Source organism: Scylla paramamosain, chromosome 19, assembly GCF_035594125.1.
Source record: "Scylla paramamosain isolate STU-SP2022 chromosome 19, ASM3559412v1, whole genome shotgun sequence".
In the NCBI taxonomy this organism is placed as follows: domain Eukaryota; kingdom Metazoa; phylum Arthropoda; class Malacostraca; order Decapoda; family Portunidae; genus Scylla; species Scylla paramamosain.
The window spans coordinates 662501-690000 of NC_087169.1; the positions used below are offsets into that span (position 1 = coordinate 662501).

The window sequence follows — 27500 nt, forward strand, 5'->3', positions numbered from 1 at the left end:
AACTACGACATCATAGGCGTCACGGAAACGTGGATAAATTCATCAAGCAGGGATTACTTAGCTGAGTACTCACTCCCTGGCTACACCATTTTTAGCTGCGAGAGAACTCACCGTGCGGGAGGCGGTGTTATGTTTTACGTAAAAAGTAATTTTCATCCTCGTTTACTCCCAACCCCAACCATTGCTAATATAGACGTCACTTTCATCCAGTTAGAAAATAAATCTCGTAAAATAACATAAGGTCTCGTCTATCGTCCTCCAGCCCAGTCACCCGCTACAGACGAAAAACTTTATGACCTTATCGCGGACATTTGCTGCGTTAATAATTGCATAATTATGGGGGACTTTAATCTTCCAGTCACGAGGTGGGGTGAACCACTGACGGCTCACGCAGGCCAGCATCTCTACGGGTGTATCCTTGAAAGCTCCCTCCACCAGCACGTCATGCATCCGACGAGAGGTAACAATATCCTAGATATTGTTTTAACAACTGGTGAAGAGTCAGTAAAAGACCTAAAAATTGGACCAGAACTGAGTTCCAGCGATCATCGTAGCTTACTTTTCACCATAAATTTTGACAAAGCTAAAGTAAGCGAAAGTAAAGAAAAAGTGCCAGACTATCGGCGTGCTAACTTTGAGAGACTTCGCATGCAGCTTGCATCCATAGACTGGAATGAACTGCTGGGAACACCAGACATTAACAACGCATGGGAAGTGTTTGCTAAAAAGTTAAATGAAACTACGTTTTTGTGTGTACCGCAACGAAACAGACGGAAGGTAAAAAACACCAAACCGAAATGGTGGAACAATGAAATTAGATGCTGCCTTCTGGCTAAGAAAAATGCGTACCACAAATACATACTAACACAAAATAATGATGATAAACTAGAGCACGACAGATTACGTAGAAAAACTAAAAAGCTGATCAAATGCAGCAAAAAATCTGTCGAAGCTCAGATCGCGAACTCATGTAAAACGAACCCAAAAGAATTTTACAGTTATGTAAAAGCAAAAAGGGTCGTAACATCAACGATTGGTCCATTAATAACAGAAAATGGTAAACAAATAATAAGCGAAACAGACATGGCGAATACCCTGAACGAGTACTTTTCAACCGTCTTCACGACTGAGGATGTTCAGGGCAGTCTGCCGACCCCCACGCCTCAGTCACGAGGCACCACGCTGCCAGACTTCACCATCACAGAAAGTGAAATCCTCTCAGTCACAAAGAGCATGAACGTAAACAAAACACCCGGGCCAGACAAGATATCACCCAGGCTTCTTAAAGAAGCGAGAAATGAGCTCGTGAAACCGCTTACAATTTTATTCAATAAAACTTTACTAGCGGGTAAAGTTCCCCAAGAATGGAAACTAGCAAATGTCACGCCAATCTTTAAAAAAGGAAATAAATCTCTCCCAGCCAATTACAGGCCAATCAGTCTCACTTCAGTAGTGTGCAAGCTGATGGAGACAATAATTAGAGATAAAATTGTTAAATATTTAGAAGAAAATAGAATCATAAAGGATTCGCAACACGGTTTCAGAACCAAGTGTTCCTGCTTAACAAACTTACTAGACTTCTTTTATGAAGCATTTAACTCGTATGACGAGACAAAAGCTGTTGATATTATCTACCTTGATTTCCAGAAAGCTTTCGACACTGTTCCCCATAAGAGACTCATCAGTAAAGTAAAAGCTCACGGCATTGCCGGAAACACCCTGAAATGGCTGAGAGACTAGCTCTCTGACAGAAAACAGCGTGTTGTGATTAATGGAAATGAGTCAGAGTGGCATAAGGTAAATCGCGGCGTTCCTCAAGGCTCTGTATTAGGACCAGTACTCTTCATAATGTACATAAATGATATTGATGAAGGGATGAACTGCAAAATAAGTAAATTTGCAGACGACACCAAAATAACAAGTAGAGTAACGTCCGTGTCACAATGGCAGGAACTGCAGTGTGACCTCAATAAACTAACAAGCTGGGCAGAAAAATGGCAGATGAGATTCAATATAGAAAAGTGCAAAGTTCTACATATTGGAAGCAACAATGTTCAGGCGAGATATGTAATGAATAACATGCCACTGTCAAGTGCTGATAAAGAAAAAGATCTTGGTGTCGTTGTGTCAAACGACCTAAAGCCGAGTCAACACTGCAGAGAAACAGTAAAGACTGCAAATAAATTAGTAGGGTTCATTGGAAGAACCTTTGAATTTAAATCAGAAAAGGTTATACTTGCCTTATATAACTCACTGGTGCGCCCTCATCTAGAATACTGTGTACAGTTCTGGTCCCCATACTACAAAAAAGACATTGAAAAACTAGAAAAGATACAGCGCAGAGTCACAAAGATGATTCCAAGATTGCGCAATAAGCCGTATGAGGAACGACTGGAAGAACTAAACCTATTTAGTTTAACAAAGCGCAGGATAAGAGGAGACCTAATTGAAGTGTTCAAAATTTTCGAAGGATATAGTAACATTGATGCACATAAATATTTTACCATTGATCCTTCTAACCTAACAAGAAATAATGGATTCAAGATTATACCCAAACGTTTTATATCCCACGAGGCAAAACATTTTTTCTTTAATCGTATAGTAAATATATGGAATAAACTTCCTGCCGAAATTGTGAACAGCAATACTATTGAATCATTCAAAAATAAAATAGACAAATATTTAAAAGCAAATCCCCAACAAGCTCTCTTCTTGTCCAAATAATTACTAAATACACTAATAAACTCTTATTCTACACCAGTTTTAATATAACTTGTATTAACTTTCAGATAGGCGTATAGAGTTCACCGTAGGGTGAATAGTAGAACTTCCTTTCATCCTTTCCTATGAAAATTTCCATGTCAGTTTTTCCATACTGCATGGTACTTTTCCCAACTATTTCCATGGCAGCGCAAGCTGGAGGGAGTGGTGGGTGGGGAGGAGCCTTCTGCTATGCTGTCCTGTCTCTCTTCCCTGTAGCTAGTTAGAAGTAGTTACCAAACAGCCTTGCAAGGACCAAAAGGTCTGCTGCTGTTTGGCTTTCCTTTGTATTCCTTTGTATTCCTCCTCCTCCTCCTCCTCCCGGTATGCGGGTGATCATAGCTCACCTCAGGGAAATTGACCACCCTGCCGTGCATAGCCTCAGGCCACCCTTGGACAAGGTGTTAAACCTGGTAAGTCCCCCGGGCCAGGGTTACGGTGAAGCCACTGGGCAGCAGCAGTGGTGGATTGGACTGCAGGCAGAGGATCCCTTGATGGGACAATGGCTGGAGTTCCAAGGTCCTAGTTAGCTGGACCATGCTTTAGTTAGCTAATTTAGTACACTAATTTAGCCTCCCTGGGAACCAGTTGTTGATGTGAGTCACCCGCCTCTTCCTTGCTAATGGCGGTCCTTTCATCTCTATCCTTCAGAATGACTGGTTCTCATCACTTTTCCATCCTTCTCTCATACTATACAAGGAATATTTCAGTTTCTTGGTCTCTCTGGAAGTGCGTCTGATAGTCTCTAGAGTCGGTGGAGAACATCTGGCGACAGGTGCCACCTGCCAGGCCTCGCAAGGGTCGCAGAGGTGTGTCAGACGTGGCTGAAGGTGAGGTTGGGTGCTGGTTCCGTTCCCCCATCTTGCCCACTTTGCCTAGAGTGACTACGCTGGCCCCACTCTATGGGACAGAACTGTGAGGACAATAGCTGCAAGCGCCGGGTTGTGAAAGTCTCACTCGTGTCTGAGACACTAGGCAAGCGATTGGTCTTTATGGCATTTTCAAGACCCTGTGGGAGCTAACTCCCAGTGTTGGAGGCATCCAACACAGCAGTATCTGATTTCCATGCATAAACTCCATGCTCAATTTATGGTCACATCTTTTCTGAAATTTCGAAAGTGCTCTGATAAATCAGTCATGCCTTCTCTCCTCAGACAATGCGAAGCCTGTCGTGGCAGGTTTGCCCCTCAATATTTTAGAAATTCTTCTGCCTGCAGGTTGTGTCACCTCCAGAGCAAGATAGAAAGACTCAACGAGAAATACGAGGAGAAGTGCAAGCAGTATGAGGACGTCGTGCAACAGCTAGAAACACTAAAAGAGTTCGTTGTCTCTAATACAGGTTGCACCTCCACAGAGACAGACCTGCCTCCTCCACTCCAGGGGCTCCTGCCCGCCCACATGCTGTGCTTGTAATGTCACCATTCATATTAGTCACAAATCGTGCCACCACCACTAATTTAAAAAAAAAAATTTGCCCATCTCAACACACAACAGGTACCAGATCTTAGCTGAAGAGGAGGAAGATGCACAAGAGACGAGACTCGTCGGAGACTCAATAGTCAGAGGTCAGCTCTCTGAGTTCTGTGGCAGGGCTCGTGGGGTACGTAAACGTCTATGCATGCCTGGTGGACGCTTAGATGACATCACGGCAGCATGTGACGAGGCAGCCTGCGGATCTAATAATAACACCCTCTTTATTATTCACGCAGGTACAAATGATGTCGAAAACACTAGGTCTGAAGAGCTCATGGAAAAGTTCAAGAAGATGATACAGCGCTTCAAAACTAAATCCAATAACATTATTGTTTCAGGTATCCTCCCCCGCATCAGGGCACCGGCTGTCTTCTACAACAGAGCCTTTAGCACTAACAGCCGTCTCCGTTCTCTTTGCACAGAGGAAGGTGTAGACTTTGTTAATCTTTGGGACAACTTTTACAATAAACCTTCTCTATTTCAGCCGGATGGTTTACACCTAAATGGAATTGGAGCAGCACGACTTGGCAGACTCCTTAGTAATAAAGTTTCTATTTTCAGACCAAAAAACGACCAGCAAGATCGTGTAGCCCCAGGCTCTTAGTAGCCTCCTCGCGCTACCCAACCTCCATGTGCAACACTATAAAATCTCGCAGCCTTAGAAATAAATTTTCAGATTTAGAAACCCTGGCAGCTGTAGAAAACTACCACATTATTGGTATTACTGAATCTTGGCTGAACTCTGCAAACAGAGACTTTCTTGCGGAATACAACTTGCCAGGTTATATAATGTTCAGCAGTGAAAGAAAAGACAGGATAGGTGGCGGTGTATTGCTGTATGTGAAAGCCAGTCTTCAGCCAACCATACTAAAAACCGAAAAGATTAACAATATAGATTCAGTCTTCTTGCATTTAAGAGTACGTTCTAAGAAAATTGCTATAGGTCTTATTTATAGGCCTTCGGTTCACAATGTTTCCTCCGATAAGAATTTACAAGATCAAATTACTGAAATAAGTAACACTTTTGATACAGTCATCTGTGGAGACTTCAATCTACCTGTTAACTCATGGGAAAATCCACTTAACTCTCACTCTGGTCACGACTTGTATAATAATTTATTAGAATGTTCCCTAAAGCAACACGTTCAAGGACCCACACGAGGTGACAACATATTAGATCTTGTTCTTTCAACAAACGATGACTTAATATCTAACGTTAATATTGGTCCTGAATTTAGTACAAGTGACCACAAGATTGTCTCCTTTAACATCAACCTTCAAGCATATAAGGACATTGTTAGCAGCGAAAAAATTTTCATATATAAAAAAGGAGACTACGAGAGACTCAGGTCAATTCTTTCTGTTGCAGATTGGAACGCTGAACTTGGCGAAAGTAACAATGAAGAATCATGGACGAAATTTAAGTACATTTTAGAAGATGCTGTGAAGATATGTATCCCTATGCGTAAAAGACGTCCATGCAAGAGAAATAAACCTAAATGGTGGACAAACAACACTGAGTCACAACTACTGCAGAAAAATCGTGCCTACCGTAAATATTTGTCCTCTCAGAATGAGGCCGATAAACTAGAATATGACAGACTCCGACGCGAATCAAAAAAGCTCATTAGACAGAGTAAGAAAAATCTAGAAATGTATATTGCAAGCATTGCAAAATCGATTCCCAAAGAATTTTACAGTTACGTTAGAAATAAAAAGTCATTACATCTCACATTAATCAAATTACACTAGATAACGGTAATTTTGTCACCGGAGAAACTCAGATCGCAGACACACTGAATGATTATTTTGCTTCAATTTTTACAGAGGAAAATACTCATACAATCCCCGAACCGCTCCTTATGCTCCACAACGTAACCCCCTTAAGTGTCTGCGTTTTTCATGAAAACGAAATAATCAAAGTAATTGATAAGTTGAAAATTGACAAAGCCCCCGGCCCAGATGGTATTGCACCACGTGTCTTGAAAGAAACTAAATTTCAAATTTGTAGGCCCCTTTCATTGTTTTTCAGCAAATCATTTAACTGCGGTAAGGTTCCCAAGGATTGGAAGTTAGCTAACGTTACCCCTATAGAAAAGAAAGGCGACAATTCACTTCCAAGTAACTACAGACCTATCAGCCTTACATCTGTAGTATGTAAACTAATGCAAACAGTAATTCGCAATAATTTAGTGAACTTTCTAGAGGAAAATTATTTAATCAATGACTCGCAGCATGGCTTCCGAAACAGACGTTCTTGTCTAACTAATCTGCTTGATTTCTTTAATGATGTTTTCTCCATGTACGACGAAACAAAGGCAGTAGATATAGTGTATCTAGATTTTCAAAAAGCTTTTGACAAAGTTCCCCACAAGCGGCTACTAGCTAAATTGAAGTCACATGGTATAAATGGAAAACTTCTCAATTGGCTTGAAGACTGGCTGTCTGAGAGAAAACAGCGAGTTGTTTTAAATGGTAAATTTTCAAACTGGCGAGAAGTTTTAAGTGGTGTACCACAGGGATCTGTGCTCGCCTCTGTTCTTTTCCTTATTTACGTTAATGATATCGATGAGGGCCTCACCTGTAAAGTATCTAAGTTCGCTGATGATACAAAAATAATGAATAAAGTAGTCACGTCAGAGGATAAAAGAAAATTACAATCTGATCTTGACCACTTAGCCACTTGGTCAGACAAGTGGCAGATGAGCTTCAATGTAGATTAATATAAAGTGTTGCACATTGGTAATAATAACGATCACACTGATTACTTAATGAATGGTACCGAGCTTCTTAAGGTTAAGGAGGAAAAGGACTAGGACGTTATAATTACCTCAGACCTCAAGTCAAGTAAACACTGCTCGGAAGTAGTTAAAACAGCAAATAAATTGGTTTATTTTATTGGAAGGACTTTAGAATTCAAATCAGAAGGGGTAATTCTCACATTGTTTAATACACTTGTCCGACCTCTACTTGAGTACTGCGTCCAGTTCTGGTCACCCCATTACAGGAAAGATATAGACAAGCTGGAGAGAGTCCAAAGAAGAGTTACCAAGTTGATCCCACGACTGCAGAACAAGTCTTATGAGGAGCGCTTGAGGGAACTCAACTTGTTCAGTTTAGAGAAACGGTGAATGCGAGGTGACTTAATTGAATTGTTTAAGATGTGTCGGGGCTTTGATAACGTAAATGTAAACAACTATCTCATCATTGACAGTTCCAACATCACTCGAAATAATGGTTACAAGACCATAGGTAAGCGTTTCAGATCAGACGAGGCTAAGTATTATTTCTTCAATAGAATTGTAAATGTCTGGAACTCTCTCCCAGCACATATTGTCGATAGTAATACAATAGAAACTTTTAAACAAAGTTTGGACAATTACCTCGCAGCAACCCCTCATATAACGTACTTTGCGCCTACACAAAATCGTTTTTTTTTTTTTTTTTTAGTTATTGTAGTGAATAGTATAATTTCTCGTTTATCCTTTCCTATCACATCTTAGCCTTTCCTCCTCCCTATACTCTCCTGTTTTTCTTTCCTTGATCTCTAGTGTCCTTTATCCTCTAACTCTTAGAATCTGTAGTGGTAGTGGTAGAATAGACACACAGACAGCCTCGTTAGGCCCAGTAGGGCTGTTGCTGTCTGTTCTTTCCTTTGTATTCCTTTGTATTCCTCCTCCACCTCCTCCTCCTCCTCCTCCACCTCCTCGTTCTCTTCTTCTTTTTCCTCCTCTTTTCTCACCACGCTCTTTTCCTCCTCGTCCTCCCTGTTCTCTTCTTTCTTTTTTCTCCTCTTTTCCCATCACCACCACCACCTCCTCCTCCTCCTCCTCTTCCTCCTCCTCCTCCTCCTACTCTTCTTCTTTTTCATCTTTTCCCTCCTCTTCCTCCTCTTTCTCCTCCTCCTCCTCCTCCTCTTCGTTCCCTTCCTCCTCTTTTCCCTCTTCCTTTTTCTTCTTCCTTCTCCTACCTTCTCCTTCTCCTCTTCGTTCTCTTCTTCCTCTTCTCCCTCTTACTATTCTTCCTCCTCCTCGTCTTTTTCCTCATTCTCCTTCTCATCCTTCTTTTCGTCCTCTTTTTCTCGTCTTTCTCCTAGACCTCCTCCTCGTCCTCCTATTTCTCTTCTTCCTTTTTTTCTTCTTCTTTCTCTTTTATCTTCTTCCTCTTCCTCTTCCTCTTCCTCCTCCTCCTCCTCCTCCTCTTCCTCCTCCTCCTCTTCCTCCTCATTCTCCTTCTTTTTTTTTTTCCTACTCTTACAGTTCTTTATATTCATCCTCTTATTCCTTCTCTTCCCCTTTTTTTCACCTCCTCCTCCTCTTCTTCCTCCTCCTCTTCCTCCTCCACCACCACCTCCTCCTCCTCCTCCTCCTCTTTCTCCTCCTCCTCCTCTTTCTGCTACTCCTCCTCCTTCAAGTTTTCTTCCTCTTTCACCTTTTCATCTTCGTCTTTTTCCTCTTCCTACTTTTTTTCCTCCTCCTCCTCGTCCTCCTCCTCCTCAACTACCTTTTCCTCCTCTTCCTCCTCTTGTTTTTTTTTTTTCTCTTCTTCACCTCCTTTTCCTTTTACTCTTTCTCCTCCTGCTCTTTCACCGCTTCTTCCTCATTTTCTTAGTCATCCTTTCCTTCTTCTCCTCCTTTTCTTTTTCATCTTCTTTCTCCTCTTTTTCCTCTTCTTCGCGATCTTCTTTGTCTTCTTACTCCTCTTCTCTTCCTCTTCCTCTTCTACTTATCATCTCTTCCTTCTCCTCTCTTCCTTCTCTTTCTTCTCCTCCTCCTCCTCCTCCTCCTCCTCCTCCTCCTCCTCCTCCTCCTCCTCCTCCTCCACTTCCTCTTCCTCTTCTTCCTCTCTCTCCCCTTCCTCTTTTTATTCTCCTCCTCCTCCTTCTCTTCTTTTTTCTCCTACTCCTCCTCCTCCTCCTCCTCCTCCTCCTCCTCCTCCTCCTTCTCCTCCTCCTAGTACTACTTCTTCCACCTCTTTTTCCTCCTCCTCTTCTTTTTTCTCCTCCTCCTCCTCCTCCTCCTCCTCCTCCTCCTCCTCCTCCTCCTCCTCCTCCTCCTCCTCCTCCTCCTCCTCCTCCTCCTCCTCCTTCTCCTCCTCCTTTCCCTCCTCCTCAGTACTGTCCTGACCTCTGCTGTGTTTAGACGTGCTTTGCTCTCTGTGTCTGTGTGCGTGACCTGACTAGTGACCAACCGCATCGCTACCCCTGGCATTCCGCTGAGTATTCACCGGTTTTTGTATATCAGTTATTCTCTTTGCATTTTATTCTCTCTTATTGTTTTACTTACGGATATTTTCATCTGTCATTACATAGATCAAATTAACTGTGTTTTCCCTTGTTTCTGTGTTATATTGTGAGGGTTATCTCAACTAATTTACCTATTCTCTTTTGTTGGGTACGTAAGTGTCTATTATCATTACAGAGCTTTATTTAACTGTGGTTTCCCTTGTTTCTGTGTTTAATTTTGTCTGTTGTTTTGTGTTTCTGTGTTTAATTTTGTCTGTTGTTTTGTGTTCTGTTTTAAACCAATTTACTTCCCCAACACTCTCAGAGTAATTATAAATTCCCCAGGGATCAGAAGTCGACCGCACCGACCCCACTAATCCCCTCAGGTCACACCTACTCAGACGCACACCTGGTGTCACACCTGGCTGGTCAACCCCTGCTGAGTAATTAACCACTCTTGCCCTAGATCACTTTTGTCACCACTTTTCATACAATATGCCTTCCAACCTTCGCACGTGCGTTACGTGTCGATCTAAGATGGCCCCACAGTATTTCATTCGAGGAAATGACTCGTGTCGAGCAGTATGGATCAACTTGTGCAACATCCTACTAGAGGTGATAATATCTTGGACCTTATTTTAACTACAAATGAAAGCATAATCACTAACGTAGAAGTTGGCTCAGAGTTCAGCACCAGTGACCACTGGGCGATTACATTCAGTATCAAAACAAATGAGATCCTTCCGAATAAAAGTAAAGAAAAAGTATCTGATTTTCATCGGGCAAACTTTGGTAAACTCAGAAAAATTTTGGCTGAAAGCAATTGGAGCCAATTATTAAATATAGATTGTATAAATGAAGCGTGGAAAACATTCACACATAAACTTAACGTAGCTGTAGAATCCTCTGTTCCACTGCGAAATAGGCGCTCGATCGCCAACAATAAACCGAAATGGTGGAACTCGGAAATAAAGAATTGTCTCTCTGCTAAAAAACGCGCATACCAGAATTATAAAATAACTCAAAATGAAAGAGACAAGACCGATCACGACCAGTTGCGACGCCATACTAAAAAACTTATCAGAGACAGCAAAAAGAAGTATGAACTCTATATTGCAAACAAAAGCAAGCCAAATCCTTAAGAATTTTTTAGTTACATCAGAAATAAAAAGGTATTGGCTTCAACTATAGGACCAATAGCTCTACAAAATGGAGAATACACGGATGACGAAATTGAAATGGCTGTCAAATTAAGCGATTACTTTGCGTTCGTCTTCACGAAGGAAAATGATACAGAAAATCAGCCAACAGCCAAAAATTACAGTAATAATGTCTTTTTAAATACGTGCGATGTCAATGAAAGTGAAATTCTGTGCGCGATAAATGAAGTCAAAATCTGGTCCCGATAAAATTTCTCCACGGATACTAAAAGAGGCTAAGAACGAACTTGTTAAACCATTGTCCATCCTCTTCAATAAATCGTTAAACACACGTAAAGTTCCTGATGACTGGAAATTAGCAAACGTAATTCCAATTTTTAAAAAAGGTGACAAATCCCAAACTAAAAATTATCGAGCGATCAGCCTCACCTCAGTGGTAGGTAAGCTAATGGAAACAGTTTTGAGGGATAAAGTTGTATCATTCTTAGAAAGTAACAACATAATAAACGAGTCACAACATGGATTTAGAAACAAACGGTCATGTTTAACTAACCTACTCGACTTCTTCCATGACATATATGAATTGTACGACAACACCAGAGCAGTCGATATTATATACCTGGATTTCCAAAAGGCTTTTGACAAAGTTCCGCATAAGCGGCTTATCAATAAAGTAAAAACCCACGGTATTACTGGTGACATCGCAGCGTGGATTGAGGATTGGCTGTCAGACCATAAACAGCGAGTAGTAATAAATGGTAAATCTTCAGATTGGATTAATGTAACCAGTGGCGTTCCTCAAGGATCAGTTCTGGGGCCGATTCTTTTTATTATATATATAAATGACATCGACGAAGGGATAAAATGTAAATTATCAAAATTCGCGGATGACACAAAAATTGCAAATAAGGTAGACTCGGAAAACCAAAGACAACTTTTGCAAAGCGATATAAATACTCTCATCGAATGGTCAAATGAGTGGCAAATGAAATTCAATATTGATAAATGCCACGTATTGCATTTAGGAAATCAAAATCCTCAGGCAATATTCAGTATGAATAACACCCCCATACCGAGTGTGGACAAAGAAAAAGATCTAGGCGTCATAGTTTCAGCAGACCTCAAGCCAAGTAAACAATGTACCGAAGTCGTAAAGACTGCAAACAAATTAGTCGGTTTCATTGGAAGAGCTTTTACTTTTAAATCCGAGCAAATAATATTAACATTATATAACTCACTCGTGCGTCCACATCTCGAATACAATGTTCAGTTTTGGTCACCGCACTATAAAAAAGATATCGAGAAATTAGAAAAAATTCAACGGAGAATGACAAAAATGATCCCAAGGTTGCGAAAAAAATCCTACGAGGAACGCCTTAAGGAACTAAATTTATTTTCTCTTGAGAAGCGTAGAGTAAGAGGGGACCTTATTAAGCTTTTTAAAATTTTTAATGGATTTACTAATATGAATATTGAAAAATACCTATCAGTCGATCGTTCAAATGTCACTAGAAACAATGGTTTTAAAATTGTAGGTAAACATTTCAAAACAAATGAAGCCAAACACTTTTTCTTTAATCGCGTTGTAAATATATGGAACCGTCTACCATCAAATGTAGTTGACTCAGGTACTATCGAAACATTTAAAGTTCGGCTAGACAAATACTTCGAATCTAATCCCCGGTTCTCACTGTTCATAACCGAATAACTCGAATAACTCTCCGAATAATTCTACTGACCTCCTGGGCCTCTGATCATGCTCGAAATTGCCCGTTAGCTTAAGTACACTCACCCTCCATACATGACACAGATAGCTCGGAGTGAACGGTCACTACTTTTGCTCTCGATCTGTGAAGGGCTGTGGATAGTCAAGAGCCCTGACAGTTGGTGACCATCATCGGGATTTAAGGTACCAGGGGTCACCGCTACAGGGGGTAACTATACAGTGTGCGGCGTCCTGTAAAGGGAAGTGCACTTTTACAGTGGTTGTACGGAGCTAGGGCCTGATTGACTGCTGCCTCTCTTGATAGCGCCAGGCAAGGCTGCCGCACCACCTCTTTGACTCCACACTGTGTCTACACACACACCACACAACACTGCCTACACGCACAGATAGCCCAGAGCTAACGGTCACCACTACTACTATTGACCTGTGTCGGGCTGTGTTTGGAGAGGGCCTTGTCAAGTATTGATCACCATTGGGAACTAAAGTACCAGGGATCAATGTTGCAAGGGGAAACCAGCATACGGCGTCCCTACAGGGAAAGTATGCTATCTCAGTGGATTGAACGGATCTGGGGCCTGATTGACTGCTGCCTCCCTAGAAAGCGCCAGGCAAGGCTGCCGCACCACCCATTCGACATACACACTGTGCATCCACGTACATAAAGCACACACCACATTATATTTACCAAGCTTTAACACCTCCCCCCACAAACACTACTAGTCAGACGTAGATTACATTTTTTCCTTTTCACTCTCTACTAAAATTCCATGTGATTTTTCAATATCACATGGTTTCGCCTTTTTTCCTGCCAGCCTCGGCTGGAGGGAGGGGTGGGTGGGGATGAGCCTTCTTTTTTTTTATGTAGGAAGGATACTGGCCAAGGGCAACAAAAATCTAATAAAAAAAAAAATGCCCACTGAAATGCCAGTCCCATAAAAGGGTCAAAGCAGTGGTCAAAAATTGGTGGATAAGTGTCTTGAAACCTCCCTCTTGAAGGAATTCAAGTCATAGGAAGGTGGAAATACAGAAGAAGGCAGGTAGTTCCAGAGTTTACCAGAGAAAGGGATGAATGATTGAGAATACTGGTTAACTCTTGCATTAGAGAGGTGGACGAAATAGGAGAGAGAGAAAGAAGAAAGTCTTGTGCAGCGAGGCCGCGGAAGGAGGGGAGGCATGCAGTTAGCAAGATCAGAAGAGCAGTTGGCATGAAAATAGCGGTAGAAGACAGCTAGATATGCAACATTGCGGCGGTGAGAGAGGGGCTGAAGACAGTCAGTTAGAGGAGACGAGTTGATGAGACGAAAAGCTTTTGATTCCACCCTGTCTAGAACAGCAGTATGAGTGGAACCCCCCCAGACATGTGAAGCATACTCCATACATGGACGGATAAGGCCCTTGTACAGAGTTAGCAGCTGGGGGGGTGAGAAAAACTGGCGGAGACGTCTCAGAACACCTAACTTCATAGAAGCTGTTTTAGCTAGAGATGAGATGTGAAGTTTCCAGTTCAGATTATAAGTAAAGGACAGACCGAGGATGTTCAATGTAGAAGAGGGGGACAGTTGAGTGTCATTGAAGAAGAGGGGATAGTTGTCTGGAAGATTGTGTCGAGTTGATGGATGGAGGAATTGAGTTTTTGAGGCATTGAACAATACCAAGTTTGCTCCGCCCCAATCAGAAATTTTAGAAAGATCAGAAGTCAGGCGTTCTGTGGCTTCCCTGTGTGATATGTTTACCTCCTGAAGGGTTGGACGTCTATGAAAAGACGTGGAAAAGTGCAGGGTGGTATCATCAGCATAGGAGTGGATAGGACAAGAAGTTTGGTTTAGAAGATCATTAATGAATAATAAGAAGAGAGTGGGTGACAAGACAGAACCCTGAGGAACACCACTGTTAATAGATTTAGGAGAAGAACAGTGACCGTCTACCACAGCAGCAATAGAAAGGTCAGAAAGGAAACTTGAGATGAAGTTACAGAGAGGAGGATAGAAACCGTAGGAGGGTAGTTTTGAAATCAAAGCTTTGTGCCAGACTCTATCAAAGGCTTTTCATATGTCCAAGGCAACAGCAAAAGTTTCACCAAAGTCTCTAAAAGAGGATGACCAAGATTCAGTAAGGAAAGCCAGAAGATCACCAGTAGAGCGGCCTTGACGGAACCCATATTGGCGATGAGATAGAAGGTTGTGAAGTGATAGATGTTTAAGAATCTTCCTATTGAGGATAGATTCAAAAACTTTAGATAAGCAGGAAATTAAAGCAATAGGACGGTAGTTTGTGGGATTAGAGCGGTCACCCTTTTTAGGAACAGGCTGAATGTAGGCAAACTTCCAGCAAGAAGGAAAGGTAGATGTTGACAGACAGAGCTGAAAGAGTTTGACTAGGCAAGGTGCAAGCACGGAGGCACAGTTTCGGAGAACAATAGGAGGGACCCCATCAGGTCCATAAGCCTTCCGAGGGTTTAGACCAGCGAGGGCATGGAAAACATCATTACGAAGAATTTTAATACGTGGCATGAAGTAGTCAGAGGGTGGAGGAGAGGGAGGAACAAGCCCAGAATCGTCCAAGGTAGAGTTTTTAGCAAAGGTTTGAGCAAAGAGTTCAGCTTTAGAAATAGATGTGATAGCAGTGGTGCCATCTGGTTGAAGTAGAGGAGGGAAAGAAGAAGCAAAGTTATTGGAGATATTTTTGGCTAGATGCCAGAAATCACGAGGGGAGCTAGATCCTGAAAGGTTTTGACATTTTCTGTTAATGAAGGAGTTTTTGGCTAGTTGGAGAACAGACTTGGCATGGTTCCGGGCAGAAATATATAGTGCATGAGATTCTGGTGATGGAAAGCTTAAGTACCTTTTGTGGGCCACCTCTCTATCATGTATAGCACGAGAACAAGCTGTGTTAAACCAAGGTTTAGAAGGTTTAGGACGAGAAAAAGAGTGAGGAATGTACGCCTCCATGCCAGACACTATCACCTCTGTTATGCGCTCAGCACACAAAGACGGGTCTCTGACACGGAAGCAGTAGTCATTCCAAGGAAAATCAGCAAAATACCTCCTCAGGTCCCCCCAACTAGCAGAGGCAAAACGCCAGAGGCACCTTCGCTTAGGGGGATCCTGAGGAGGGATTGGAGTGATAGGACAAGATAAAGATATGAGATTGTGATCGGAGGAGCCCAGCGGAGAAGAAAGGGTGACAGCATAAGCAGAAGGATTAGAGGTCAGGAAAAGGTCAAGAATGTTGGGCGTATCTCCAAGACGGTCAGGAATACGAGTAGGGTGTTGCACCAATTGCTCTAGGTCATGGAGGATAGCAAAGTTGTAGGCTAGTTCACCAGGATGGTCAGTGAAGGGAGAGGAAAGCCAAAGCTGGTGGTGAGCATTGAAGTCTCCAAGAATGGAGATCTCTGCAAAAGGGAAGAGGGTCAGAATGTGCTCCACTTTGGAAGTTAAGTAGTCAAAAAATTTCTTATAGTCAGAGGAGTTAGGAGAGAGGTATACAGCACAGATAAATTTAGTATGAGAATGACTCTATAGTCGTAGCCAGATGGTGGAAAACTCGGAAGATTCAAGAGCGTGGGCACGAGAGCAGGTTAAGTCATTGCGCACATAAACGCAGCATCCAGCTTTGGATCGAAAATGAGGATAGAGAAAGTAGGAGGGAACAGAAAAGGGGCTACTGTCAGTTGCCTCAGACACCTGAGTTTCAGTGAGGAAAATAAGATGAGGTTTAGAAGAGGAGAGGTGGTGTTCTACAGATTGAAAATTAGATCTTAGACCGCGAATGTTGCAGAAGTTAATGAAGAAAAAGTTGAGGGGGGTGTCAAGACATTTAGGGTCGTCGACGGAAAGGCAGTCCGACCTGGGGACATTTATGGTCCCCTCCCCAGATGGGGACTCCGAGGCTGGTGTAGGAGTCGCCATGATTTTAAAATTTTTGAGTGAAGGGTGTGTGTGTTATTAGGTGCTTGTACGTAGTTTTGTGTGGAGGAAGAGTTGTCTTTAGAGGGCAGGCTGTGACTACCCCCTTGTGTTGTGAGACACAAAGGGAAACGTTCAGTGAGGTCACAGCTGGGTTTAATGGTAAGTTCACAGCACCCCCTGAACAGTGCTTTAGACCTCACCGGGAGTAATTATCGTTTCGGCAGGTGTCTACTGCCTCCTCCAGTCTGCTTTGCTGTCCTGTCCCTATCACTGGTAGTTAGTAAATAGTCTCAATAAACAGCCTAGTAAGGACCTCAGGGTCTGTTGCTGTTTGTCTTCCTTTGTATTCCTTTGTATTCCTTTGTATTCCTCCTTCTCCTCTTCTTCCTCCTATTCCTCATTCTCCTTGTCTTCCTCCTCCTCCTCCTCCTCCTCCTTGTTCTCTTCTTCCTCCTCCTCTTCTTCCTCCTCCTCCTCTTCCTCCTCCTCCTCCTCCTCTTCCTCCTCCTCTTCTTCTACTCTTCTTACTCCTCCACCTCCTTCTCGTGCTCCTCCTCCTCCTCCTCCTCCTCCAGTGTCACCACTAATTTCACCACCAATGTCACCACCACTGTCATTTCCACTGTCACTACCATCGTCACCACCACTGTTATCACCATTGTCACCACCACTATCACCACAAGTGTCACCACCAATATCACCACCACTATCCCCACCACTTTCACAACCATTGTCATCACCACTATTACTACCAATCTCACCACCACTTTCATCACCACTGTCATCACCACTTTCACCATCACTGTCATCACCACTGTCATCACTGCTGTCACCACTATTGTCACCACCACTGTCACCACAGCTGTTACCACCTCTGTCACCAGTGTCATCACCACGATCATCAATATCACCACCATTGTCACCACCACTGTCATCACCACTGTCATTCTATTATTGGTCTCTATCTTTGTTTTTCTTTTCTTTCTTTTTTTTTCATGCGCTTCCTCCTTCGATTTCTTGTATATGTGTGCATGTATGTATGTATGTATGGCAGTGGAAGGTCGGGAGCCCGTGTGGGGGAGGGAGTGAAGAGTGACCGGGTGAGGGAGGAAGGGAGGGAGGGAGGAAGGGAGGAATCAAGGCAGCGTTGCCAAAACGGTGAAAGTTGCCATGAAAGTTTCACAGATCCTGCTCGTTATTATTATTATTATTATTATTATTATTATTATTATTATTATTATTATTATTATTATTATTATTATCATTATTATCATTAATACCAATAGTAGTAATAGTAATAGTAGTAACATCATCTTCACTACTATTTAATTTGCAGGTTTCATCTCCTCCTCCTCCTCCTCCTCCTCCTCCTCCTCCAGTGCTATCCTGTTTCTCTCACTAATAGAGTAGAATAGTTACCCAAACAGCCCAGTAAGGACCTCATGGCCTGTTGCTGTTTGGTCTTCCTTTGTATTCTTTCTTTCTTCCTTCACTTTTTCCTCCTCCTCCTCCTCCTCTTTCTCCTCCTCCCGCTTCCTCTTACTCTTTGCCTTGTCATCGTCTCCATCACCACCTTTATCATCATCACCACCACCACCACCAGCACCGTCACCACCACCACCGTCACCCTCAGCACCACCATCACCATCACTAACACGTTCACCATCATCACCAGCCTTAGGACAGTTATACCCTTGCATGTGTGCACAAGCAAATGCATGTTTTGACCACATTTAAACAGAAGTGCATATTTGTAACTTTTTTTTCCCTTGTGCGGCATATTTCTGAGTTGTTAGGTGTTTATGAAGAGTATGCTATATGTAATAGTATTCTCAATTATAATTTCTTGTAAGTGTCATAATGAGTAATTGAAAGACATGTTTTGAACAGGATCAGGCTACACACTTGATAAGCGGCAGTCCTACACTCGGTTAATGCGGTGTAAGGAGGTGTATTGCTACTTTGTACACCAAAAACTTGTCTGCCTCTTTTCTTTTCATGTCAGCCACGACTTTTACAAAAAAGTAAGTCTTTGTGGTAAATCACTGCAGAAAACTCATGTTATTATCAATTCCACTAAGCTAAAAGTATTAGCCTATTATTATTAATCATACCTTTGTTAGGAAATGAGTGGTTGTTTCAGTGCTTATTTTACCTTTTTGTGGTGCATGTTTGCATGCAGATTTACCTCATTCTGAGTGCATGTTATCCTAAGCCTAATCATCTCCACCACCATCACCGTCACCACCATGTTCACTATTGCCATCACCCCCACCATCATATTCACCGCCACCACCACCACCACCGCCACCACCACCAACACCATCATCATCACTATCGTCATCACGGTGAAGATGATGATCTTCACCGTCCTGACAGTCACGGTCACATTCTGTGCTACAGTCAAAGGTAACAAACATTCCAGAGGGTTGGTTATTTGAACACAGTTGTAGTTGTTAATGAATGGTTAGGCTTTACTTCAGTTTTGTTGATGGTGACAACAATAATGCATTGATGACTGTTGTGATGGTGGCAGTGATGGTCATGACAATGTTAATTGTAGTGGTTATGATAATACTTGTGAAAAGAATGACTATGATAATGATAACGGTGTGTGTGTGTGTGTGTGTGTGTGTGTGTGTGTGTGTGTGTGTGTGTGTGTGTGTGTGTGTGTGTGTGTGTGTGTGTGTGTGTGCAGGTACTAACTAAACAAACAAACAAACAAACAAACACACACACTCACAGACAGACCCACCTGGGCATGGCACGCAGCAAGGAGTCACAGAGAGTGGCTTGGTCTGGATGCCTGTATTGGTGGTGCAGGTGCAGCACAGTGTATTTGTGGTGTTCAAAGATGAGCCCCTGCACGTCTGATTCCTTCCTGCTTAGCTCTATCCGTACCACCTTGGAGGGGATGAGGGGGAGGAGGGCCCTGGCACTGGTGATGGTGCTGTCTGTTATTATTACATCCTCCCACTCATCACTTGTAATGTGTCTGACAACACAATCCAAGGCAGTCCTGTTCACTTCAGTGTCCTCCAGCATGGACAGCCAATCACCACACCTTTCCACACCAGTCTCCGCCAGCAGGTCCACCACCTCCTGTGTGTGTAGAGTTACTAGGATTAGTACCACCATCTCCACCACCATCACCACCACCACCTGTGTGTGTAGAACTACGAGGATTAGTACCACCACCACCACCACCACCTCCTGTGTGTGTAGAGTTACTAGGACCACCACCACCACCACCACCACCACCTCCTGTGTGTGTAGAGTTACTAGGATTAGTACCACCACCACCACCACCACCTCCTGTATGTGTTGAGTTATTATGATTGATACCACCACCACCACCACCACCACCTCCTGTATGTGTTGAGTTATTATGATTAATACCACCACCACCACCACCACCACCACAACCATCACCACCACCACCATCACCACTACCTACACCACAATCACTTCACAACCTCCTCCTGTGTGTGTAGAGTTACTTTGATTACTACAGATGCCACTACCACCACCACCACTACCACCACCACCTTCACCACCACTACCACCACCACCACCACCTTCACCACCACCTTCACCTCCTGTGCGTGTAGTCACTACAATAATTTCTTGTACTGTTTTTGCTAATGACTAGTAAGGATCAAAATTGAGGTTGACAGTGGTGCAGGTTCCCCTGAGACAGCTATGGAAGGATCAAATATGAGGAAAAGAGGATGAATAGTCAACTTACTTGTATGGCTGCAGCACGAGGTGGTGTGTTAGGGTGGCAGAGGAGACCTGCCACGTGCAGCAGCAGGTTCCTCAAGTTCCGGAGCTGTTCTGGCGGCGGGAAGTGAAGCATGTGTCGTATGTCTGAAACTCGACATGGTGTTTGTGGGTGGCAGAAGAGACATGCCACGTACTGGAGCAGGTTCCTCAAGTTCCGGAGCTGTTGGCGCGGCGGGTCGTGAAGCATGCGTCGTATGCTTGCTGAGTGTGAGCCCTCCACCAGCTTGTGGACGATTGCTGATGCACCGTAGAATTCCTGTAGGCTCTTGTGTGGGGCTGCGTACTTCTGATGGTGCCCCAGCCTGTCACTGGTGTCTTGAAGATTTAAAAACGCTGGGATGACTTCCTTGCTGGGTAATCCTTTCTCATGACAGGAATAAATTAGCTTCTGCTCTTCCTGTTTTGACAGAGTGAGTCGGTCTTGTAGAATAGCCTGCATAGACACGTCATATAGGTCTTCCAATACCTTGTAGATGTGGACCTCACGAGTCTGTCTGTCTAGTGAATGGTCTGTGAGTCTGGCCTGCAGTTTTTCTATGCAACTATCTCGTATGGTGACGTACAGACTGGTCTGGGTGGTGGTGATCTTGATGTTGTCTACATTCAAATAAAACAACCATGCAATAAAATGCAGGTTCAAGGGCAGGCCGAGATAATCCTTCCAGCCTATCTGTTTCATGAGGTACTCAAGCCTCTCAGGGTCTTTGTCCCCCTTGTCTGGGAAGCTGTTATAATGCTTCATGACAAAATGAATTCTTTGTTCATGGCTAACACTTTTCATCTCCATTGCCCACACTTCATAACCATCAGGTACTTTGGCCAGGAAGTCTTCCACTGTTTCGGGCCGCGATGTGCAGACGAGTGTGAAGTCTGGCGAGTATTTCGAGATGTTGATGATGTCCTTCACAAGGCTGTGTGATGGAGTGCCTGGCGACAGTTCGTCCAGGCCGTCAATCAGGAAGAGAACCTTGCTTTGTTGTAGGAGGGGGATGAGGTGTTCGTCCATCACAGCAAAATGGTTTGGGAGGATCACTTTGAGGAAGTTCTGGAGAGATGGGCCTTCATCATCGCGGCACAAGACACGCAGCACGATGTCGTACTCGTCCAGGTGTTTGATGGTGCAGGCGCCGGGCTCCTGAAGCCACTCTGAGACAAGGAAGGTGAGCAGGGTCGTTTTGCCGCTTCCTGCCACGCCCCTGATCAGGATGAGCTGTGGCTTGGCGCCGTGCGTGGGCGGCGTGGCCGATGAGGATGTGGACGGCTGTGGATTCTGTCCCGCGCGGCGCGTCACCGTCAGCACGTCGCAAGTGTCGATGTCTCGCCTCTGTTGGAAGTGTCCTCTTCCTTCCACGAAGGACATCTTGCTGAAAATGTCCTGGATGTGATGGCGGTGTTTTGGTGAGTTGGTAAGGAAGGACAGAGGATCAAAGGTTTGCACTCGATCATAGGATGTTTTGAGGTGGGTCTGACTGTCTCTCATAAATTCTTGGTGCATGATACTGAAATAATCTTTCAAAATTTCTTTCTCCATTCCTGTTTTTCTGAAGGTATCAGTGACCTGCCGGGCGTTGTCCTGCACGGGTGTCACCTCCGCGTCAGGAATGCAGTATTTGGTCTTGGCTGCGGCGAGGACTCGGATAAAGAGGTGTTCTAACTCGTTGACTTTCTGCTGGTACTCTGCCTCGCTGAAAGATTTCACTTCATGAAAGAGTTCATTCCGCTCATCCTTGATTTTCGTTACCAATCCCTCCAGGGTGTTCTGGTTCCGCCATTCGGGATCGCCATCTCTCGCCAGGCCTTCGCACGTCAGCTTTATTGCTTTGTACAATAAAGTCAAATCAAAGTTGTCCCATAAAGGGAAGCGTTGTGCTTGGCGGCGGTCGGTGTGGTTCACTGCTGCTTTCTTTTGTTTGTTACTCATCCTGCCATAGTTGGCTGTCGAGCCTTGAGGGAGGTTGTCAAGGTAGTCAGTGAGGGACTGGCCCGGCGGCGTGGCGGGGGCGTTCAGCGCGCCGCGCTTCAACACGAAGGTCAAGACGTCCTTGCCTGCGTTCTCCATGAGACAGATAAGCTTAATGCGACGGACGCAAACTTTCGGAGCGGCGGCCATGGTGGAGGGCTTGGGACGACAGTTCCTCTCGCCAGCAGCCTGCAAAGATATTTCCCAAGTGAGGAGCAGGGCAGGAGAGACGTGGCCTGCAAGGCTGAGTGCGGGAGGGAGAGAGTTGAGCCTTGAAGTGGCCGGCGTTAGCACCGGGATGTGGGGACAAGACAAAGAGGTGGATGGGAGTAAGAGACACTGTGGCACACGGCATGGCACGTGTGTTGTGGCCAAACCATTTGACAAGACAACACGAGGCAAGACTTGACTGTGTGTGTGTGTGTGTGTGTGTGTGTGTGTGTGTGCAAGTAAGTAAGTCAGTCAGTAAGTAAGTAGTTAAGTAAATAAGCAGGTAAGCAAACCTGTATTGGTGAGCACAATGCAAAGTATTTCAAGGTGTACATACAATACACAGTCACGTGAGCCGAGGCTCTCTGACGGTGTATTGTACAGTAGAGCAGAGGGCAGGAGTGCAAACAAATTATAATGTACAAGAACATAATGAACTGTACTGTACAGCGACAGTACCTCGCCGCTACAGAGAAGGTAAACATTAATACAAGTGTCTCACACTAACTTAAATAATAATAAAATAATGATGATAAAAACAATAACAACAAGGATAGTGATAACAATAATACTGATAATAACAACAACAACAACAACAACAACAACAACAGCAGCAACAACAACAACAATAAAAATACCAATTACAATATTATTAGTAACAGAAATAATATCAACTATAGCATTAATAAACATAATAACTAATACTGGTAACTAGAGCAATAACAAAAACAGTAAACAACAACAACAACAACAACAACAACAGCAATAACATCAATTTACTACTACTACTACTACTACTACTACTACTACTACTACTAATAATAATAATAATAATAAAAGTAATAATGATAACAACAACAAATGCGATGACTGCAATAAATAGCATCAAAATCACAGCTTTTGTTGATGAAGTGGTTACTTTTGATGACTGCAATAAATAGCATCAAAATCACGGCTTTTGTTGATGAAGTGGTTACTTTTTAACCTGTTGTTTGTTTGAACATTTTATCAGTTGTAAGAAGAACTTTGTCTATCAAGAGGCAAACTGTTCACAACAGTTTTGGTACAACTTGTCACACTGTTTGTGAATAATATTGTTGTCAGTATCGCATAAATAAGGTTAACGTTGTTACTTCTCGTGTAAGAAACATTTTCTGCCAATTTGAATATTGCATTATGTCCAAGATTTTGATGTATTAATAATAATGTGAAGTACTTATGAATGAAGGGAAACCTGCAAATACTGAAGGCTGAAGAAGCTTTGGATGCAGACTCAAACCTCTTTACGGAAAATAATTTTATTTTGCCGTCCTGTTGCTTTGGTTAAAAAGACGGCCATGTAGATTCCCATGTAGGAAGGCAGTGCATGAGATGTGGGGAGCGTGAAGTACACTGCGTGTCACTCACTGCTTCAGTTGTTACATTACCCACAGTTCTTTTTAAAATGCCAGCGGTTTGAGAGACATTTAAGTGTGTGTGTGTGTGTGTGTGTGTGTGTGTGTGTGTGTGTGTGTGTGTGTGTGTGTGTGTGTGTGTGTGTGTGTGTGCGTGCGTGCGTGCGTGGACCGTATACTTTTTAGGCAATGGTTTCTTTGGCGGAAAAGATGCCCACCAGTACACAGTGGAGTGGTCTCCCCTCGTTTCACAGGCCGTGGATTCCAGCTTGAAAAGACTCCTCGACAAAGTTCATGACATGTTCAATATTTACCTCCCTATTAAGTATATAGATGTTTCACACAAGAGGCTCCAAAACCCACCCATTTCTCAAACGGTAATCAACTCGACAAAACCCAAAAATCAGTTGTATAGAGAGCTTCCGAAACCTGAAGATCCGCCCTCTGTTCCGGTGAAGATATAGACAGGCGGACAGATGTGGATGCAGACAGACAGAGAGACAGACAGACAGACAGATAGACAGACAGGTAGATAGACAGATTATGTCCAGTCTTTGTGGTACATAGTCTTGCCTCGTTAGTGCCTCATTTTCTACTTTCTGAGTGTGTGCAATAGAAAACACAGTGAAAACAATTACCAGGAAAGAAAAGAGTAAGTGTACTCACCTCAAGAGTGCAGGTGTGTACACTCCGGGAGACGGGAGGAAGGAAGGCACGAGGCGGGAGGTGCTTGTGGGGAGAGACACACTGTGCTTCATGCTCTTACATTTATACTCCACAAGCACAAGTCTGTACCTGTGTACATCTTTCTATCTGTATCTATCTGTATAAACAGAAAGAGAGAGAGAGAGAGAGAGAGAGAGAGAGAGAGAGAGAGAGAGAGAGAGAGAGAGAGAGTCATCCAAAAATGTACTCACTGTTTGACTCGCTATAATTCATTGAATGTTTTATTTTTTTTCAGAAGCAGTTGGCCAAAATTATAATGACAGACTAAGCTTTGAAGGAAGAACATCTGTCATAAAGTGTTACTTGAAGCACGAAAATGTCAAAGAAGTGCAAAGACAATTCAGAAGACACTTTGACAGGGATCCACCAAGGTGACGCGCCATTGCTCGCATCACAGCTAAGTTTGTACCAGATGGAATTGTTCACGACATTCATTAGCAGGCGTGTGTAGTAGTAGTAGTAGTAGTAGTAGTAGCAGTATTATTATTATTATTATTATTATTATTATTATTATTAGTAGTAGTAGTAGTAGTAGTAGTAGTAGTAGTAGTTGTAGTAGTAGTAGTAGTAGTAGTAGTAGTAGTAATAGTAGTAGTAGTAGTAGTAGTAGTAGTAGTAGTAGTAGTAGTAGTAGTAGTAGTAGTTGTGGTAGAGGTAGTATTCGCGATTTCTCACTACTACTACTTTTACTACTACTACTACTACTACTACTACTACTACTACTACTACTACTACCTCTACTACTACTACTACTACTACTACTACTACTATTGCTGCTACTACTACTATGTGAATATTCATGTTATTGCCTTAAGAATTGTTGCAAAAACAGCTGCAGTAGTAGCATTTATATTAATTATATTAGTAGTAATAATAGTAGTAGTAATAGTAGTAATAATAGTATTAGTAGTAGTTCTTGTGTCATATTGTTACTATGATTGCTATCAATAATATAACACACACACAATAGTAGTAGTAGTAGTAGTAGTAGTAGTAGTAGTAGTAGTAGTAATAGTAATAATAAGAGTGAAGTAATAGTAGTTTTAATAATTTAGTATAATTTCATTATTAATTAATTTTATTTATCTATTTATTTATTTTATGTTATTTATTTCATTTATTTTTTTGGGTGGATATGAGTGTGTTCGTTGGTTGAACAAGTCCCTGTATATCAAGTAGACCTTTGTGTGTCGCTCAAGTACCGAACGGCCTGGAAACATTGAGCCAAAGGGACGCCGCTCAGTCTGCAGCCAGTGTGGCGGAATATCTTGTGTGGTGCGCGTGTGTATCGCATTGTGTTCCTCCTCAAAGACTTAGTGGTGGTCAAGATAACCAGGATTGGCCAAGCCCTCCCTCAAGTGTGCTACCAGTTGTATACCAGGTGTGTTGAGTAGACGCCAAGTGTACAGCCACTTGTGTGTTGTGTACATGTGTATGTTGTGTACAGAAAGACCTTCTGCTGGTGTTTTGTAATCCCATCATGCAGCTGGACCGGGAAACTACACTTGCCACTATGACAGACAGGACGCCATCTTGTTGTGTATGTCTGAGACGCCTCCTACCCCCTCACCTCTCTTCCCACCACCCACCAGCCACTCCTTCCCGTCCCACTTCCGCCAGCAGCAGTTTCTGGCCGCCCAGTAACCAGCAGCCCCTTCACGGCCACTACCTGCCAGCACGCCTTCCTGTCCTTATCCCCTCCCACTCCTTCCACCCCTATCCTCAACCCACTTCTTCCAAACACCCATTCTCCACCCACTCCTGCCAGGCCCCTACCAGCAACCCACTCCTTCCCGCTACCGGCCTGCCATCCGCCCCTTCTGGCCCCCCACCCACCATCCACTCCTTCCGGCCCCAACCCGCCTCACGCTCCTTTCCCCTTTCCGCCGCCCACACACGAACTTCTCTCCTTGTCCCCTCCCCGCCACTCATGACGTCACAGACAACGGTGACAGTGACTGGCTAGTGTGAACCGCACCTCACACTCGCTCTACCTAAATGCTGCTGCTACTATTACTACTGCTGCTACCACTGCTGCTATTATTACTACTACTACTACTACTACATTAAAATAATACCTCCACCCCATGTTTATTGATGTGTCAATTAGGGGCTCCATTACTTGGAGGTCATTAGCCCCAGCTCTCGCTAATGACTGTGGCATCCAACCATATCTAATACTCTATAATATAAACATTAGTTGTTAACTATAAATTCACTCTACCTCTACTCTATCTACTCTTATGCCACTCTCCACCACTGTAGCCTCGCAGTCGAGGCCTCCTAAGTCTGCAGGTATGGGAGTGGAATGCCTTGTCCCCCTGAGACACAGGAGGGCAGATCTGAGGAGGGAGAATGAGAGACGGCACCTCATCCATGCGACGACATGGCTCCTTGGCTGGTGCTTCTTTTCTGCCATTAGGTCGGCTAGTCTTGAGTAGAAGCACTGAGCCTTGGAGCCCATCCCGCCAGATGTGGTGAAGACCAGAGGTGTGAAGCTGCCCTGGTCAACGTGTTGGATTCTCTCCCCATACGCTCGGATCTTCTCCTGCTCATTCTTGCGGTGGGCGGCCTCCAAGGAGAGTTCGTGGTGACAGGCGGCCATCGGGTCAAAGATCCGTATGTCCACGAATGCTTTCTGTCCCCTTGTCCAGAACCCTCGTGCACTGACATCGACTCGAGCCTCGTTGGTGGTGTTGGCTGTTCTGTAGCGCAGGTGCTCGCCGTCTAGCGGCAGGAGGGTCGGTTCAGTGGAGACATCGTGGCACACCTCCCTGAGCATGCTGGCGGTCAGATCTCTCACCTCATCGTGCCTGATACATACGAATCCCCCCTTTTTGCACGTCATGGTGTGGTTGACGTCATTGGGGGAGCCACACACACAGGTACTGGGGAGTCCTTCCATCGGCCAGCCGTACCTCAGAGCAATGGCGTCGACAAATTCTTGTTTGTTGAGGCTGAAGCCCTTCGCTCTGATGGGCAGTGACGTTAGCCAGTTAGAGGCTCCCGTTTCCTGTGCAGTGAGGATTTTTCTCACTGTGGTTGCAGGCAGGATGTTTATCAGGTCTTCGAGACAGTTTCGTTGATGTAGTTGCCTATCTCTAGATATAATTCGTCCTTGCTCAGTGACTGCACTTTGGGCTATTTCACCATGTGCGTCCTGAGCAATG

At 43.7% G+C, this 27500-nt stretch overlaps 2 protein-coding genes and 1 long non-coding RNA gene across 3 annotated transcripts in view; 1 reads left to right on the forward strand and 2 right to left on the reverse strand.

Moving 5' to 3' along the window:
• LOC135109534 (uncharacterized) overlaps nt 1-19504 on the reverse strand; it is a 20476-nt gene extending 972 nt beyond the window's left edge. The window contains exon 1 of the mRNA XM_064020930.1: nt 19010-19504. Coding sequence (XP_063877000.1) covers nt 19010-19404 — 395 coding nt within the window. The 5' untranslated portion in view covers nt 19405-19504. The remainder of the gene's footprint in view (nt 1-19009) is intronic.
• The window catches only part of LOC135109535 (uncharacterized), a 100714-nt gene that overhangs the window by 34282 nt on the left and 38932 nt on the right, over nt 1-27500 (reverse strand). The window lies entirely within an intron of this gene.
• The window catches only part of LOC135109533 (uncharacterized), a 112120-nt gene continuing 109214 nt past the window's right edge, over nt 24595-27500 (forward strand). Inside the window, exon 1 of the mRNA XM_064020928.1 lies at nt 24595-24701. The gene's annotated coding sequence lies outside the window, so the exon portion shown is untranslated. The remainder of the gene's footprint in view (nt 24702-27500) is intronic.